The following is a 15930-nucleotide window of genomic DNA, read 5'->3' on the forward strand; positions in this document are numbered from 1 at the left end:
AATATAATTCTAAGAGTATGTTTCAATTTATTTAAAATGAGAGTGAAACAAAAATAAATATTGATAGACAATAGGAAGTGTGGAAATTGGAATACACATTCCTTAATAACTATTAAAATTCATGCAACAATATAAAATTTATTAAAAATCAAAGTGAAATAAAATTAAATATCGATATGAGTTACTAAGTATAAAATACACGTTTGGTCATAACTATTTAATTTCATGCAACAATGAACCCCGAAGATTTAAAGGGACGATGTCCCCTTGGTGAAAAGCACCCTATATGAGGTGAAAACTGAAAATTGATTTATCAGTTGTAACATGCTATTAATCAATATTCATTAGTGATAGTCATGCTGCATGGTCTCGAGCAACTTGGCCCCAATGCATTCTAAATTCTAAAACCTATATGAAGCTGACATATAATCATGTAATTACATCTGCTTCTCATTCACTATATCTAACCGACTACTTATAAGCATTTATATGGTTTTTACAAAATTTATCAATAATTGTTCTATGTTAGATATATGCTTGAGTTAAAATGATTTTTACTGTTTGGTTGATTAGTTCAAAGTTGATCAAGCGATTATGATTAATATTTTAGGGTTTGTGTTAAAAAGAAAGACTTATTTAAATGTTTAGATTTAAAAATATAATGAAATTCTGATGTTCGTTTTATTTATTTATTATTTATTGATTTATTTATTTTGGGTCTTTAAGAGCATTCTCAGCCTATTCCCTATATTTGTATGAGGGGGTTTGTAAATTATGTGTTATGGTTATGAGTGGTTGTGAGTAGAGGAGAGAGAAAACGTTATATGAGAAAGTTAAATTTGGGGTTTCACCGTTCATACTGTATAATATTTTAATATTTTAGAAAAGTGGTTGTGAGTGAAAGAGAGAGAAAAGATAAAGGTATAAAAAATATTATTTAATTAAACAGTAGAGAGAAAATACAATGATTTTTAGTGTAATTATATGATATATATGGATATATGATAGGGAATGAATGCTCTAAGTAAAGAAACAAGTAAAAACTGTATCGCCCAAAGAGGAAGGTTAACAGCACATGAAATGCCTTCACTAGTAAGTTATCCGCAATTTACTTATACTGCCCTTTCACATTAATAATACTAATAGTTTTCAAAAATGTTATTGTATGAAAATTAACAATTTTTCTTTCTTAAAAAAAATAATTAAAATAAGAATATTATAACTGTCTAATTTTTTATCAAATCTTTTGTACTCGGGTTGCTAACTTCATGCTCAAGGCATCTCGAATAACATGTCAACGAATTTAAACAACGTTAATCCGTTTTGCTGTGTTAGGTATGAAAAGTAAAATCAAGGTTAAAATTTCGCCTTCGGCCCAAAACTTTTTTTGCTTTCTTGGAGCCGGGCCTGAACACCAGTGATTATCATCAAGAAACTTGATCGATGACTAAAGCTCAAAACATGGTGTATACATAGGAAAAAGATAACTTAAGTCGATTCTAAAGATATTTTGTGGTGTGGATTTGGTCCCATTACTTTGTCATTTTGTTTCTCATTAATCATTAGTATGTAATATTGTGCGGTTAAGTACAATGGTTAGAAATTGATAGCAAAATATTATACTTGCTGAATATTGATGTCAAGATTTTAATAATCCAAGTTGGTGAAACTTGACTGACTAACTAAGACTATGAGCCTCTCCAATTGACGTTTTTCCGATGTTTAAGGTTGAGGTGGCAGAAATTTCTATGGATGATGTTGAGGTGGTGAAAAGAGAATGAGAAACATATTAGAGGGAGGGGGGGGGGGGGTCTATGGAGGCATTTATTTGTCGTTGACGTGAAGAGCGAGGGTATGTAGATCTCTACAATGAATATGCTCTAAAATGGTTCAGTTTACTGAGTTATTGAAATGAATTCTAGCAAAAAATAAAATAAAAATTGAAACTTATTGAGTTATTTAGTTGACAAAACAACCTTCTTTTATGAATTTGTTGAATAAACTGGAACGTGGTGGTGATGATGGTTGTGATGATGGCATCGTGACAGTAAGCATTGCAGCAATGGTAGTTGTGGTGGCAGTGGGTGTGGCCACGGTCAACTTGAGGGGCTAGAATATCTTTTTTGGTTGAGCATTTTCACTATTTGGAAGGAAGACTGATTCCTTTACGACTTAAAAAACTAGTTCCAACTTCAGTTTTTTCTCCAATCAAATATCAAACATGTTATATATTGATTTCATAGTTCAGTTCTAACAAATTATGCAAACTAAATAAGTAGAGTAGAGCTTAAATTTTAATCATATTGAAGAAACACTAATTGACCCCGGGCAGATTACGGATAATCTGGGGGTTAAATAGATGTTTCCCACGAGGGGTTATGTCCAGCAAAGATGGTTCTTCTGGTGACCTGCAAAACAGACACCGTGAGCTCGTCACTTAGAAGGGGGGGGGGGGGGTACCTCCTTGTGACCATCCTCCGGCGTGAGAATCAGACTAGATTGCTCTTGAATATAAGTGTATATTAAGATATTGCTAGAAAAGATAAGATGTGATAAGGTAATGTAATGTGTCCATACCATTCCAAGGTGTTGGAGTATTTATAGCCGAAGGTAGGTTTCCAAGCAGGTACAGCCGGCTGAATAGTATTCCTGTTCTGCCAACTGTGGGCTACGCACGTGCCATGCTGGTGGTTGGTGGGTAGGCAGCGGCTGATAGTGACCAGGCCGGCTGTGTACTATTCCTGTTCCACCAACTGCAGGCTATGCACGTCCTCCGACAGGTTGGTGAGTAGGCAGCGGCTGATAATGACATACAGTAAAAGAGCGTGCTGCTCGTCATACTGTTGTCAGTGAGCTGTCGTATCTTTGGTCAGATCTTTTGTCCATACCTCGTCAGGTACAGTACAAAAGATCCTCCAGTATCGTACGGACTGGCTCATTTGTGCGGGAGTGTTCCCGGCTTTGTGCGGGAGTGTTCCCGGCTTGCTCACTCCTTCTTCAGGTGACATTACTGAATTATTTAAGAGTTAAGTGCCTTGTGCGTGTAGCCTTGCTGCGCGGGTAGCCTTCCCTGATGGCTAGTATCCGTTGCTGCGGGAACAGGCGGAGTACGTCGACCATTGGGAGGCTTTTCCTGCGGGAACAGCTTGCGTACTGCACGTAAGGACGTCACGTCTCTGAGCATGGTGGGTCCTGCGGATCCAGTTGGTTTCTGCGCAGATGTCTCTTCAAGGTGAGTCTTGCGAGTTTAGCCTTTGCGCAGACGTCCCTGTTGAAGGTGAGTCTTGCGGGTTCAACTGCGCAGACGTCCATCTTTGAGGTGAGTCTTGCGGGTCCAACTGGGCTCTGCTGGGACCTACCTCTTCAAGTCCCCCCAGTCCAATGTTCTTCTCATGAATTGTTAATAAGTGAGGTGAACTTTTGGACTTAAGTAAAGGGTTTTGAAAAGGGTTTAGTTTTAAGGTTTTCCATGGGGATTCTTCCCGCGGAAGTCCTAATGTCACGTGTAGAAATTCCCGACTTTTCTGCTTGATCTTTGGGTATGATGCGGGTAGGTCTGTAACCTCCTCGCAAGTCAGGAGCGTTGAGTTCCACTTGTATAGATTCTCCATGAGGTTTTGGTAGTTTTGAACATAGTGATCAATTATGTTAAAACAACCAATTCCATCTTGGAGCTTCAAACAATCTAGTTCTCGACGTTCCCGCTATGTGGGGATGTTATTCCCGTTTCCGCAAGCATGGCCCAGAAGATCCTTCTTGGTTTCAATTCCCTGCGGAGTGCTAGGTATGTGAAGGGTTTCGCCTTGACACTGTACCCGCACTCGTCTTATAGTTACTTTACTTCCAAGGTATTCCTGGCTTCAATTCCCTGCGGGTGCTAAGTATGTGAAGGGTTTTGCCTTGACACTGTACCCGCACCCGTCTTATAGTTACTTGGTCGCCGAGGTATTCTTGGCTTCAATTCCCTGCAGGTGCTAAGTATGTGAAGGGTTTTGCCTTAACACTGTACTCGCACCTGTCTTATAGTTACTTGGTTGCCAAGGTAAGGGGTATAGTCCCGCTTACTTTTGAATCTTTTTGAAATTCGAAGAGTTGGTGAAAGGATAAGAACAGTCCAAACTGTTGAAACGTCGTCCGACGGTTTCTTCTGACAGTGTCAGGACGTGCAGGAAGTTATGACGACGTGACAGTATATGGTCATTCCAGACGCTTTTTCAGGAGCGTGGGCACGAGTTTTCGGGCGCGTGGCCGCGAAGTTTACGGCACGCGTCCTGTCAACAGCTGTTGCCAGCTTGCTTTTCCACGTGTCATAGTTTCATTGCACCAGCGTTTTCCTCTCTCTTCCGCATTAAATTCATCGCATTCATTGCGATGAGTATATAAAGGGAGGAGAGGTTGCATCTCAACTCACAGTTTCACCTCTCTTATTCTTCTAAACGATTTCCGGCGAATACTCTAACTTTTCTGTCGAGCATTCTCCTGAAATCGTTATTGTTTACTTCCCAAACATGTCTTATGATCCCGAGGTTACTGTCGAGGAGTCCGATGTATACCTCGAGAATCTGTCGTCCACGTAGTTCAAGGATGACAAGAGTACTGCTGGCGAGTGCCAGTGTGCTCTTCCGGTCGACCTCTATCAGTACGTCGTCAGGAAGTTCATGCTCGAGCCTTTCGAGCCTGAGTTTCCTGCACCTCATCAGACGGTGTACGATGCCCCCAAGGGCAAGATAGGGGTGTACGCTGCATTCTTCGTCTATGGGAATCTCAGGTTCCCATTGACGAAGTTTGTATACCGTGTTCTGGAGAGACACGGTGTGCATCTGACTGAGGTACACCCAATGGCGATCGCCAAGATCCGCCATTTCGAGTGGGTGTGTCTCATTCTGGGTGTGGAGCCCCATGTTAACCGCCTGATGACCTTCTATTCCTGGAGGTGCATCCAGGGGTGGTATACCTTGGTCAATCGGATCAAGGGTTTGAAGATCTGCGCTACCTTGGTCAAGAGTTCTTCTATATCTCCGCTCGCGTCGTCCCCATAGCGATGACGTTCAAGAACGGGAGAGCTCTCCCGAACCTTCACGCCTCCAACTACCAGGAGGCGGAATGGTTCTCCAAGGTTTCCCGGATCCAGTCTCCGGTTTACCGCTTTGCGGAGTCCGGGATGGTGATTCTCGGGATGAGCCGGGTGTGGAAGGAGGCGTCACAGATTCCCATCGTCCTCGAATACGGTTTGAACTCTGTCCCTTACGGTATGCTTCATATTATCCGTTAATTTAGGGTTTTTGTTCTAACCGTTTTTTCTTTTTGTTTTCAGAGGGAAACGACTTGCAGTCTCTCCTGCAGCCGCGGGAGAGTGATGGTCCCGCTCGGATGGGTACGAGTGCTCTAGATGAGAACGAGTTGCCCATCCTTGAGCAAACGGCGGATCGGTTCGTGGAGGTCTACCCGCCAGGCCACGAGATCCTGACCGCCAGGCGGCCAGGTAAAGAACTTTTTGACCCTCGCCCTCTCAATGCTCAAACCTCTGCGGGAATTCCTCTAATTTTGTCATCTTCTGATGAGGAATCCGCAGATGGTCCTTTCTTGGCGAGGAAGAAGAAGGCTGCCGGCGGGAAGGGCAAGGCGAAGGTTGCCTCCACTGCCGATCAGGGGAATCGGTCAGAGTCGGAGACCGAGAGTGAAGAGGTGGCGGGGAACCCTGGTGGTGATGAGACCACTGTTCCGGAGGTTGAGACAGCTGTCACCTCCGGGCAGCCTAGTACAACGACGGTGACCGGCGTGAAGAGGCTGGCTCCATCGTGTTCGTCCCCACCTATTCGCACCTTCAAGCTCAAGAGGACTCGTAAGTGTAAACTTTAACTTTAACTTCATATCTTTCCGCCATTATATTTAAATATGTTGTCTTCATGCAGGCGTGGATGCAACCGCATTCCAAGGTGGAGCGGGGAGGAGCACTTCTGGACCCATGACGGTAGGTTTAGTCAACCTACCCGAGGCGATGACCCAGGCGGCTGCGCCTGCTTCACGTGTTGGTTCAGTTGCTCACTCGGTTGAGGCAACTGTTCCAACTGTAACGTCGTCTCCGCCGGCTGTCAGTGCCATATTCACTGATTCCTTCACTGAGCCGGCGGTGAGTTTTTCTGCGGGCTCTTCCGCAGCGGCGACCACGGTTGTGAGTTCACCTCCGGTGAGTTCACCTCTGTTGGTTCCTACGACGGCGGCTTCAACCACGCCTCCGGCACCGGCGACCACCTCGCCCCCGGCCGGTTCAGCAGGTATGTTTGGGGTTGGGGCGTCTAGCCAATCTCTGCCTCCTTCCCATCTGCCTGACCTCTTGAATGGATATCCGTTAGGTTCGGGTGATGGGTTTGGCGGCTACAGGCCTGTCGTCGACCATACAGGTGCGTAGGGTTATTTTGGCCTGTTATGTTTTTTTTTTTTTTTTTTTTTTATCTTTTCCTAACTGCTTTTTGTTTTTGCAGTGTCGGATTCGAATGAGGTGTTTGTTCCGCGGTGGAACATCCGCCGGGGAACCACCCTTCGGACGGCTGTGGACTGCGTCGAGTGGGCGCGCCACGCCGCCCCCAGTGGTGCACTGGGAGAAGCTATGTCAAGCTACCAGAAGGGTAGGCTGACAAACGAGCTTCGAATTCTCCTTGCCCGGATGCAGCCGCGCGTCGAGCTGCTTTGTCGTGAAAACGACAAGTTAAAAGCAGCTCGTATCCAAGAAGTAGCTCAGGCGCGGGCTGTCCGGGAGGAGAACAGGAGGCTCTCCGCCGTTGCTGCGGAGAAGGAGAAGGCCTTCAAGGCCCTTGAGGTTGAAGTTCAGGCCCGTCTCGAGGCCCGTTCCAAGGCTGCCCAAGCTGTTAACGAACAGCTTCGGTTAGCTAAGGAAACCGCTCGGAACGCAACTGAGAGGGCCACCAGGGCTGAAGCTGTTGCTGAGCCTCTACGCACCGAGAATGAGGAGCTCAAAGCCAAATTAGAGAAGCTCCAGCAAGCTCATGACGCCTTGGCCATGGAAGAAACCAAGAAGCTTCAAGAAATCTTGGACCAGAGGGGTATGCTTGACCATACTGAGCGTAAGCTATAGGGCGTTGAAGAGGCTGCTGCTAAGGAAGTGTTGCTTGCCAACCTTAACAAAAGTGAAGCCGAACGCGCCCGTAACCAAGCTCAAGCTGCCCTCCAGGAGGCTCTGGTTACCAAGGAATGGCTTCTACTAGAAGCGTTGTCGCAGGTAAGCTTAGCTTCATAATGTCTTCACGCTTTTCTTTATACTTATAAAAGGTTTTGATACTTGTATTTTTGTTTTGTAGGTTGTGCATCGGGTCTTCACGGACACATCATATGACGATGCCATGAGCGCAGCCCTCAACGCTTCTTATGAGGATGGGGAAAAGGCTGGCTTCCTGCTTGGTCTAGGGTTCGTTGAGAAGGGCATCCCGCCTTCCAACTTCCCTTTATATGATGTGGATACTGAAGCTGCTTATGACCAAGCAGTGAACCAGTATGCTGCCTTCCCGCATCCAGTGGTGGAGAAGGTGAACGAAGTTGCTGCTGCTGATGATGGGTTAACCATTCTCAAGACCTTCCTTGAACTGCCACAGCCAAGTGATGGTGCGGGTACAAGTGGGTTTGGAGGAAGTGGTCCTGAAGCTTGAACCTTTAGATCCCTTTCCACTGTTAGGATAGGTTTATGTTTTTGTATAGATTTACACTCTTGTAGGCGGGTAGATACCCGGCCATTCTTGTAATACTTGAATTTTTATGGAATGTAAATCCTTTGTGCGGGTAGGACCGTCACTCTTGCTTTATAAACGTTATACGACTTGCTCATGCATATTATAGTTTAATTTGGCACTTGTTTTGCCGCATAAACAATATATGATTCGCTTGTGCATACTTTAGTTTAACTTAGCAATTTCTTAAGTACTTTGAATAAGTTAACCTATCAACGTGGCAGATAGTAGGTTAAAGTTTTGCTTCCTCTTTCGTGATTGTGCGGGTAAGACCGTCACTTGCACTTAGTAGGATGGCTAAACTTTACCTATATCTGACCTGCGTGGAGGTTTTCCTCATTTTTTCCTTGAAGATATTTTCTAAGTGTTCTGAATAAGTTAACCGTTCGACGCGCGGTTGTCAATAGGTTAAAGTTCAGTTTCATCTATCATGATTTGTGCGGTTAGGCCCGGCACTTTCATTTAGTGGGATGACCGAACTTCACCTATGACTGACCTGCGTGAAGGTTTGCCGTTTTTTGTGTTTATGCGGGTTTTGCCGCTTTCCACACGCAACGATTTCTTCACACTTATTTATGCGGTGAAAACTGGCATCAGTGTTTTGAATAAATTAATCGTTCGACGTGCGGCTGTCAATAGGTTAGTTCGGTGTCCTCTATTATGATTTGTGCGGTTAGGACCGGCACTTTCATTTAGTAGGATGATCAAACTTTACCTATGACTGACCTGCGTGAAGGCTTTCCTTATATTTTCTTTAGAAATTTGTCGTTCTGTGTTTATGCGGGTTTTGCCGCCTTACACATGCAACGACTTGTTTTCCCACTTATGTAAGCGGTGAAGACCGGCATATCAGTGTGGAAAGTTCATTAAGTATAAATGTAAGACCATCAGCGTCAATGTGATAAGGAGAATCATTTCCATTAGAAGTGGCTCTGGGCCTTTTCTTTTACAAGTTTAGAATTGATCTACATGCAGACTGTGTAATTGAGCTCCCTTCCATGTTCTTGGGAGTGTCATCGAGCCTTTCGAGCCGATATGCACTTGGTTCGGAATCTCGTTGTTTACGCAGTATGTAGTCTCCGACATTGAAGCTGCAGTTTTATTCGTGTTTTCCCCAACTGGGGTTCTACACGCATTAGCCTGCTCAGCGTTCATTACGCCACGAGGTGCGTGAGCGTCCCATCTCTGACAAATGCTTCGACGATGTCCTTCAAGTCTACGCATTCCTCGGTGTTGTGGCCTCTTGTCCTGTGGAAGTCACAGAATTTGCTCTGATCAGCGTTGTAACGCTCTCGGATTATTGGAGCCTTTGGCCATGGGAGTCTCTTGGTGTCGAATATCTCGGTGACGCTTTTGGTGAGTGGCGTCCATCTGGAGTTCCGGTTTGACGACGGCATGTTATCCTTTCCGCCTAACCGAGGGTGCGAGCCGGATGAGGTGTCAAAGTTTACCCTTGACTGCCAAATGCCTAGCTTCCTCTTTTTGTTTAATCGGGCGGTAAGGACATTGTTTTCTCTTGTTTTCTGGGTGCAGAGGTTTGTGCTCTGGGGAAGATCTCTACCCAGTTGCTTTTCCGTTTCTGCGAAGCGTTTAGCTGCTGTCATGATGGCATCCCATGTGGATGGCATGCCATCTTTACCCGTTAAGGTGCGGATGAGCTCTGGGTCTTTTGTGCCCTGGATTAAAGCAGCGCGAACAAGATCTTCGCTAATATTACCCAGACTTAGCTTCTTTGAGTTGAAGCGAGTGATGAAGTCTAGCAAAGATTCATCTTCCTCTCGAATGCAATTGAGGATTGTCCATTGCTCTTCGGTATACTTTCTTTGTTGGCTGAAGTGTTGGCTAAACTTCTGTTGGAAGTCTGCCCAATCATAGATGTGGTGGACCGGTAGACGGTCAAACCACGCTCTAGCTGCTCCAACCAGCGTCATCTGGAACATATAACACCACGTGGGTTCCGTCCAGTTGCTGACGGTTGCCCCCGCTATGAATCTGTTCAAATGATCGTCTGGGTCGGATATACCATCATAGGTGCCGATGTTGGACATCTGTTTGGCACTTCTTGGGGCGATTGCTTCCGCAATGTCCCTTGCAAACTTGGAGGTTCCCGCATTTGCAGCGGTTGGTCTGAAGGTTTTAGAGAAGTCACGTGGGTTTCCACCCGCGTTTTTTGGTTTGAAGGTTTCTCCAAAATTCCTTCTTGGTTGGAAGTCCGTTTCCTTACGCTTCCCTTTCGCCTTATGGAGAGGGTTTACGTCGGTGTCGGATTCCTCCGAATCATCGTCCAAGTACTCGCACTCATTGCTCATGTTGAGCTATTGTCGAGTGCTTTCGAATTCGTCAGCCTGTTGGAGTGAACGTAAGCGTTCATCCAACTCAGCTTGGAATTCCCTTTGACGTTTTTCCGCCAACGCTTTAACTTGTTCAAGTGTTTGGCGGGGGGGCCTCGTCTGTTGTCTTTCCACCTGGGTATCAATGAATCCCAGGGGAGGATTGTTTACTACACTTGCCCCGGCTCGGGTAACCGGGGTAGTGTTCGTAAAATTTACCGCACTTGCCCCGGCTTGGGTAACCGGGGTAGTGTTCGTAAAATGTGTGTATTCGCCGGTGTTCCCCCCAGTAGCTGGGGTTGTGGTTACCGGGGTTAATTGGTTACTCCCTGGCCTGGGGACCGGAGTAACGTTAACCATCTTTTCGGAGGTTTTGAAAAACTGAATGAATTAATTCTAGCTTTTATGCACGGATGGCGCTAATGAAGAAACACTAATTGACCCCGGGCAGATTACGGATAATCTGGGGGTTAAATAGATGTTTCCCACGAGGGGTTATGTCCAGCAAAGATGGTTCTTCTGGTGACCTGCAAAACAGACACCGTGAGCTCGTCACTTAGAAGGGGGGTACCTCCTTGTGACCACCCTCCGGCGTGAGAATCAGACTAGATTGCTCTTGAATATAAGTGTATATTAAGATATTGCTAGAAAAGATAAGATGTGATAAGGTAATGTAATGTGTCCATACCATTCCAAGGTGTTGGAGTATTTATAGCCGAAGGTAGGTTTCCAAGCAGGTACAGCCGGCTGAATAGTATTCATGTTCTGCCAACTGTGGGCTACGCACGTGCCATGCTGGTGGTTGGTGGGTAGGCAGCGGCTGATAGTGACCAGGCCGGCTGTGTACTATTCTTGTTCCACCAACTGCAGGCTATGCACGTCCTCCGACAGGTTGGTGAGTAGGCAGCGGCTGATAATGACATACAGTACAAGAGCGTGCTGCTCGTCATACTGTTGTCAGTGAGCTGTCGTATCTTTGGTCAGATCTTTTGTCCATACCTCGTCAGGTACAGTACAAAAGATCCTCCAGTATCGTACGGACTGGCTCATTTGTGCGGGAGTGTTCCCGGCTTGCTCACTCCTTCTTCAGGTGACATTACTGAATTATTTAAGAGTTAAGTGCCTTGTGCGTGTAGCCTTGCTGCGCGGGTAGCCTTCCCTGATGGCTAGTATCCGTTGCTGCGGGAACAGGCGGAGTACGTCGACCATTGGGAGGCTTTTCCTGCGGGAACAGCTTGCGTACTGCGCGTAAGGACGTCACGTCTCTGAGCATGGTGGGTCCTGCGGATCCAGTTGGTTTCTGCGCAGACGTCTCTTTAAGGTGAGTCTTGCGAGTTTAGCCTTTGCGCAGACGTCCCTGTTGAAGGTGAGTCTTGCGAGTTCAACTGCGCAGACGTCCCTCTTTGAGGTGAGTCTTGCGGGTCCAACTGGGCTCTGCTGGGACCTACCTCTTCACCTATCCAAAAATTCAAAAAAAAAATTATAAATGAGTATATTAGAGCTTAAATTTAAATCCTATCTAAAAATTCGAAAAACTTATTGAATTATGGATAAGACTTGGTAAAAGAAACTTAACATCTTTGCATCACATCATGTCTAAAGTTGTCCATTTCTAATACCTTGTCATTGTCTTAACCCTATGCTACCAAACCAAGCTTCATAATGACACCACCCTTATCCCAAAGATAAAGATAAAGTATTAAAGATAAAGATAGATTTGGTAGATTTAACCTGTGGTGTATATAGGTAATGGTGGTGCGGTGACGGTATGGTGGTTGTTAACAACAAGAAGGGTGGGGGTGCAAAAGAAGAAGGGTGAGGTTGGTTCACTGCTTTGATCGTTTTTCACTTAACTGAAAATTTTAACGACGTTATAGGACCACCATAGTTACAAAATTCAGATCACTGATCAACCTTTGTAACAGGTTTATACCTATTAGGATCAAGTTTGTAATTAGTTAAATATGGGATCAAGCGTGCAACATCTGCAGATTGAAATCTTTAATTTTTTTATATTATAAATCTTTATAATAAGTATATAATGAGAAAGCAAATCACAAAAATATAGCAGCCAAAGCAAAAAACAAAAAAATTAAATTGTTTGCATGATTTATATTTCTGCAAATTAAAGACACTCAACTTGACCATCATAAGTTCATAACATCTAGAAGCAAACATAACATATCTGGTGAAGATCATACAGGCATGATCATAATCAAATAACTATTTATTTCTGCAGATTTAATCTTGAAACCATATGCTCCACCTTCTGCATAATCGAAACAAGAGATTTAACGGTTCAGAAACAAAAGAAAAAAACATCATGGGACCCGATCGACAAGTTCACACGATTATCTAGGAATCTTTAAGAACACACTTTCTACCCTAGTTTGTTCATCAACATCTGTTCATGGATGGGTTGGTGATTGCATATATTGTATGATTCAGTTCTATAGACGTTGAATTATTTTAGGTATCGTTGTTTTATAATGATAACGGATAAAACGGGTTAAACAGAAAAATATTATCTTTTAAGTCTTCTAAAAGAAGACAGATTAGAGATCAAATTATCACATTAGCTGATTACAAAAGTAACAAAAAGGACAAAAAATGATAATGGGTGAACCCAATGTGTTTCCTCCCGGACTTAAATACTGCATCTTATGATCCAAACCCATTTGACCCATTACCCGACCCACCCGTTTTACCACCCCTAATTTAATATAGATGAATGATGATTACCTACTGCGATAACAACAACCAACAAAATTGACCATATATACAAATACAAAGAATGGTTTGACTCAGGTATGTTTTGTTTCCAACGGGTCATATTATTAAACTAAAATAAATAGCAGGGAAATGGGTTGAACGGGTCACTGTATAACTATGTGTAATACGAAAAACCTCCTAAACTATGTTAACAAAAATGTTAGTTACTGCGAAATAATATAACTTTTCTCATAGTTGACGCACAATATGTAGAATGAGTTAAAAAAATTGGACAAAAGTGTTTGGGGCCAACTCGCCTCAACCCATATCAGCAGACCCATTTATTCCCACTTCCCAACTAGCCCAACCCCCGATCCTTTTGCCACCGTTAAGACAGTACGAGCACTTAAACAAGGTGATCAAGAACAAGTACAATTCACATGGTCACAGTGAAATGCTATCAAATTGGTGGTTTTATGGTCCACAGTCCACTCCAATGTCACCCGTATCATGGCTATGGTCGATTTTGGTTGTGTTTCATCTCAAATGGGTCGAATTAATAAAATTTATCCGAAAGGGGAGGGGGACGGTGTACATAGGCTAAAAGTCGCCTATACAAATGGGACATCTTTCAGTATAAAGTAAAGTAACCGGCAAACACTTTTTAAAATCTATATTTAAATGCGTTAAATGTGATAAAAAATGATATTGTTACAATAATATTCTTTAAACAAAACTACTTCTAATTTAAGAGGTTGTATGCTTGGTTTAAAAAAGTGTGAGCCGTTAAAAGGAGTTTAGGTCCCAAAAGCCGAAGCGCGAGCGCATGTATTACGTACACAAGGTGGTGCTCTATGTCAACCAAATAAGCTTTGTTAACAACTAGAGGTTGTGTTTATCTCATCTAATTCACATATCAACCTTTTTCTCAAGTAAACCTTTCATGATGTCTTCATCCCTTTTGTTTTTTTTAGGTATCAGCCTCCTACAGTCCCTAATTTAACAAATTTTGACCTGACGCGTTTTCTTGAGACACACTCGCGACTTAAAGGCAAGGTTATGTATGTTAAAATAGGCCACCACTACCCAACCCACCCCGAGCCACCCTGATTGAGCAATCAAAACATATATGTGTATCATTATATCAGAATGATGTTAATAATGCAACTTACATGCTCGGTGTGTGGCAAATACTTCCCATCAAAGGTCAGAACCACACGATCCTTCCCGTCTACACCTTTCACTTTATCCACAGAGCAGAAAAAGTCTATAGCAGACATTCTAAACAACAAATATAAAATTCAAATCAATCTCAATAAACTTTAAACCAAATTCTAATCCATATAGTAACTAAATGGAGCATTACAAAGTCAACTTACATTCCATCCCCAAACTCCTCATTGATAATTTCCTTAATACTTTCACCAAAGTGCATAACAGCCTCATTCAACCTTCACAATTTCAAACACTGTCAATCAATTACTCAAAAACATGATAAAATACTCAAATTAGTATCAATGAATAAAGCTGCTCGTGAGCTACCCAAGATCGGCTTGTTAAACCTAAATCAATCCGCGCTTATTCAAGCGCATTTAATAAACAAGCTCGAGCCAACTCGTGAGCCTAAATGAGCTTTTTATTTATATAATTATTATTCAGCGTACTTATACAATAAGTATTATGTATATAATTATTATAGAAATTATTAAGTAATATATTATAAAGTGACTTCACATAATTCTAAGAGAATTACAACTTTTAAAACATATATATGATATAACCATTTTAAACATATTGTTAACTTTTAAAACAACTCCCCCACGACTTTTTAACGGTCATAACTATGATAAGTCAAATCACAACTAATTCCCCTCGGTTAGCTCAAACTCTCTTAAGTTAAAACAGGCTCGGGCTCAGCTCATTTACACCCTGGACAATTAAATTAAATTAACATAATTATGATATAACCATTTTACCCATTATCGGATGTAGCTCGCTTTGTGTTATATAAAATATTAAAATTAACTAAAAAAAATAAAAACTAATTCCCCCAATTACCACAAACTATCATCAATAAACAAATTAGGGCTAAATTAAATTAATTAAACAACCTGTAGATAGTAGGATCCTGGACAATAGACGGATCATAAGATCGAAGCGGCGGCTCCATCATCTGGTGAATATGCGTGTCCGTTAGTCCCGGTAACGCTGCCCTAAGTTTAGGCGCAGTGTCCGGCTTCAACTGCGCTTGGCGTCTGAGCAATTGAGCGACGTAGACGTTGGTCAAACCTGTCTCCGATGCGATTTGACCGAATGTTTTGCCTGAGTTTCGTTTCACTGTCATCAGTGAGCTGACGACGTAAGCTTTGGTTGGGGTTTCTAGCTCCATTGTTGCTAGTAGCGTATTGAAGTGTGACCAGGTTGGTTGATTATTAATAATATTGGTGGATAAACGGCGACGTATTCAAAATGAATTTGTTTTGTAGAGGTTTAAAGATATAGCACCATCAATAAAATATCTCAAAGTTAAAACTAAAACCAAAGGAAAAGAATAATTAAGCAATGACAAACAACAATGAGTTAAACTAAAGCCGTATGAAAACAAATAATTAACTAATGGTAAACAACAAAAATTAAATTATTGTTTGACAACTCTTATCGTTCAACTGTAGCAGTCACGTTTGCTATAATATATAGCTAAAGGTTGCACTCGACGCGTTGCGTCGGTTTATTTTAAAACTAACAATAGAAGTTGAACACTAATTTACCATCACTTCATCTTATTTTTCTGTTGTTTGATTTAATATGAAATATATTAATTTATATAAAAGAAATTAGTATGGAATATATAAATACATAAACCAAGTTATTTTTTTATAACAAATTTAAATAAAGAAAAAGAATTCATTTGACTTATTGGACCCTCCACTAAGAATACTATAGCATTAGTTTTGTTTTCTCTTTTATACATAGTATAATTATAAATATATAATGACATAAGTTATAGTTTTCAGTTTTCTTTTAATTTTAATAATATTATAGCATTAGTTCATGTAGGCTATTCAGAAGTTTCCTTGACTCTATATACTACACTCGAATAACTAATGAGGAAGAGATCCTGATAGGTGGGTTTGGAAGTTCGGGGATAT

The 15930-nt window shown here is 42.4% G+C and overlaps 1 protein-coding gene across 1 annotated transcript; it reads right to left on the reverse strand.

Annotated features, from left to right (window-relative positions):
- Positions 1-12141: 12141 nt before the first annotated feature.
- LOC143635931 (cyanate hydratase-like) lies at positions 12142-15204 on the reverse strand. Its single transcript, XM_077103639.1, has 4 exons — positions 14893-15204; positions 14161-14232; positions 13954-14062; positions 12142-12338 (listed from the first exon to the last, which is right to left on the reverse strand). The coding sequence occupies exons 1-4, from the start codon at positions 15168-15170 to the stop codon at positions 12297-12299; spliced, it is 501 nt and encodes a 166-aa protein (XP_076959754.1). The 5' UTR covers positions 15171-15204; the 3' UTR covers positions 12142-12296.
- Positions 15205-15930: the final 726 nt, after the last annotated feature.

Source organism: Bidens hawaiensis, unplaced genomic scaffold (genome assembly GCF_021521415.1).
Source record: "Bidens hawaiensis isolate Kalapana, Puna unplaced genomic scaffold, B.hawaiensis_p1.1 tig00007743_1, whole genome shotgun sequence".
Taxonomy (NCBI): domain Eukaryota; kingdom Viridiplantae; phylum Streptophyta; class Magnoliopsida; order Asterales; family Asteraceae; genus Bidens; species Bidens hawaiensis.

What these genes read in the sequence shown, in the direction of transcription:
- LOC143635931 (XM_077103639.1), bottom strand. Translation starts at nt 15,170, where the DNA reads ATGGAGCTAGAAACCCCAACCAAAGCTTACGTCGTCAGCTCACTGATG. An exon ending in CAGGATCCTACTATCTACAG is followed by an intron (nt 14,233 to 14,892) that starts GTTGTTTAATTA and finishes GAAATTGTGAAG; the next exon opens with GTTGAATGAGGCTGTTATGC. An exon ending in ATTTGCCACACACCGAGCAT is followed by an intron (nt 12,339 to 13,953) that starts GTAAGTTGCATT and finishes TCGATTATGCAG; the next exon opens with AAGGTGGAGCATATGGTTTC.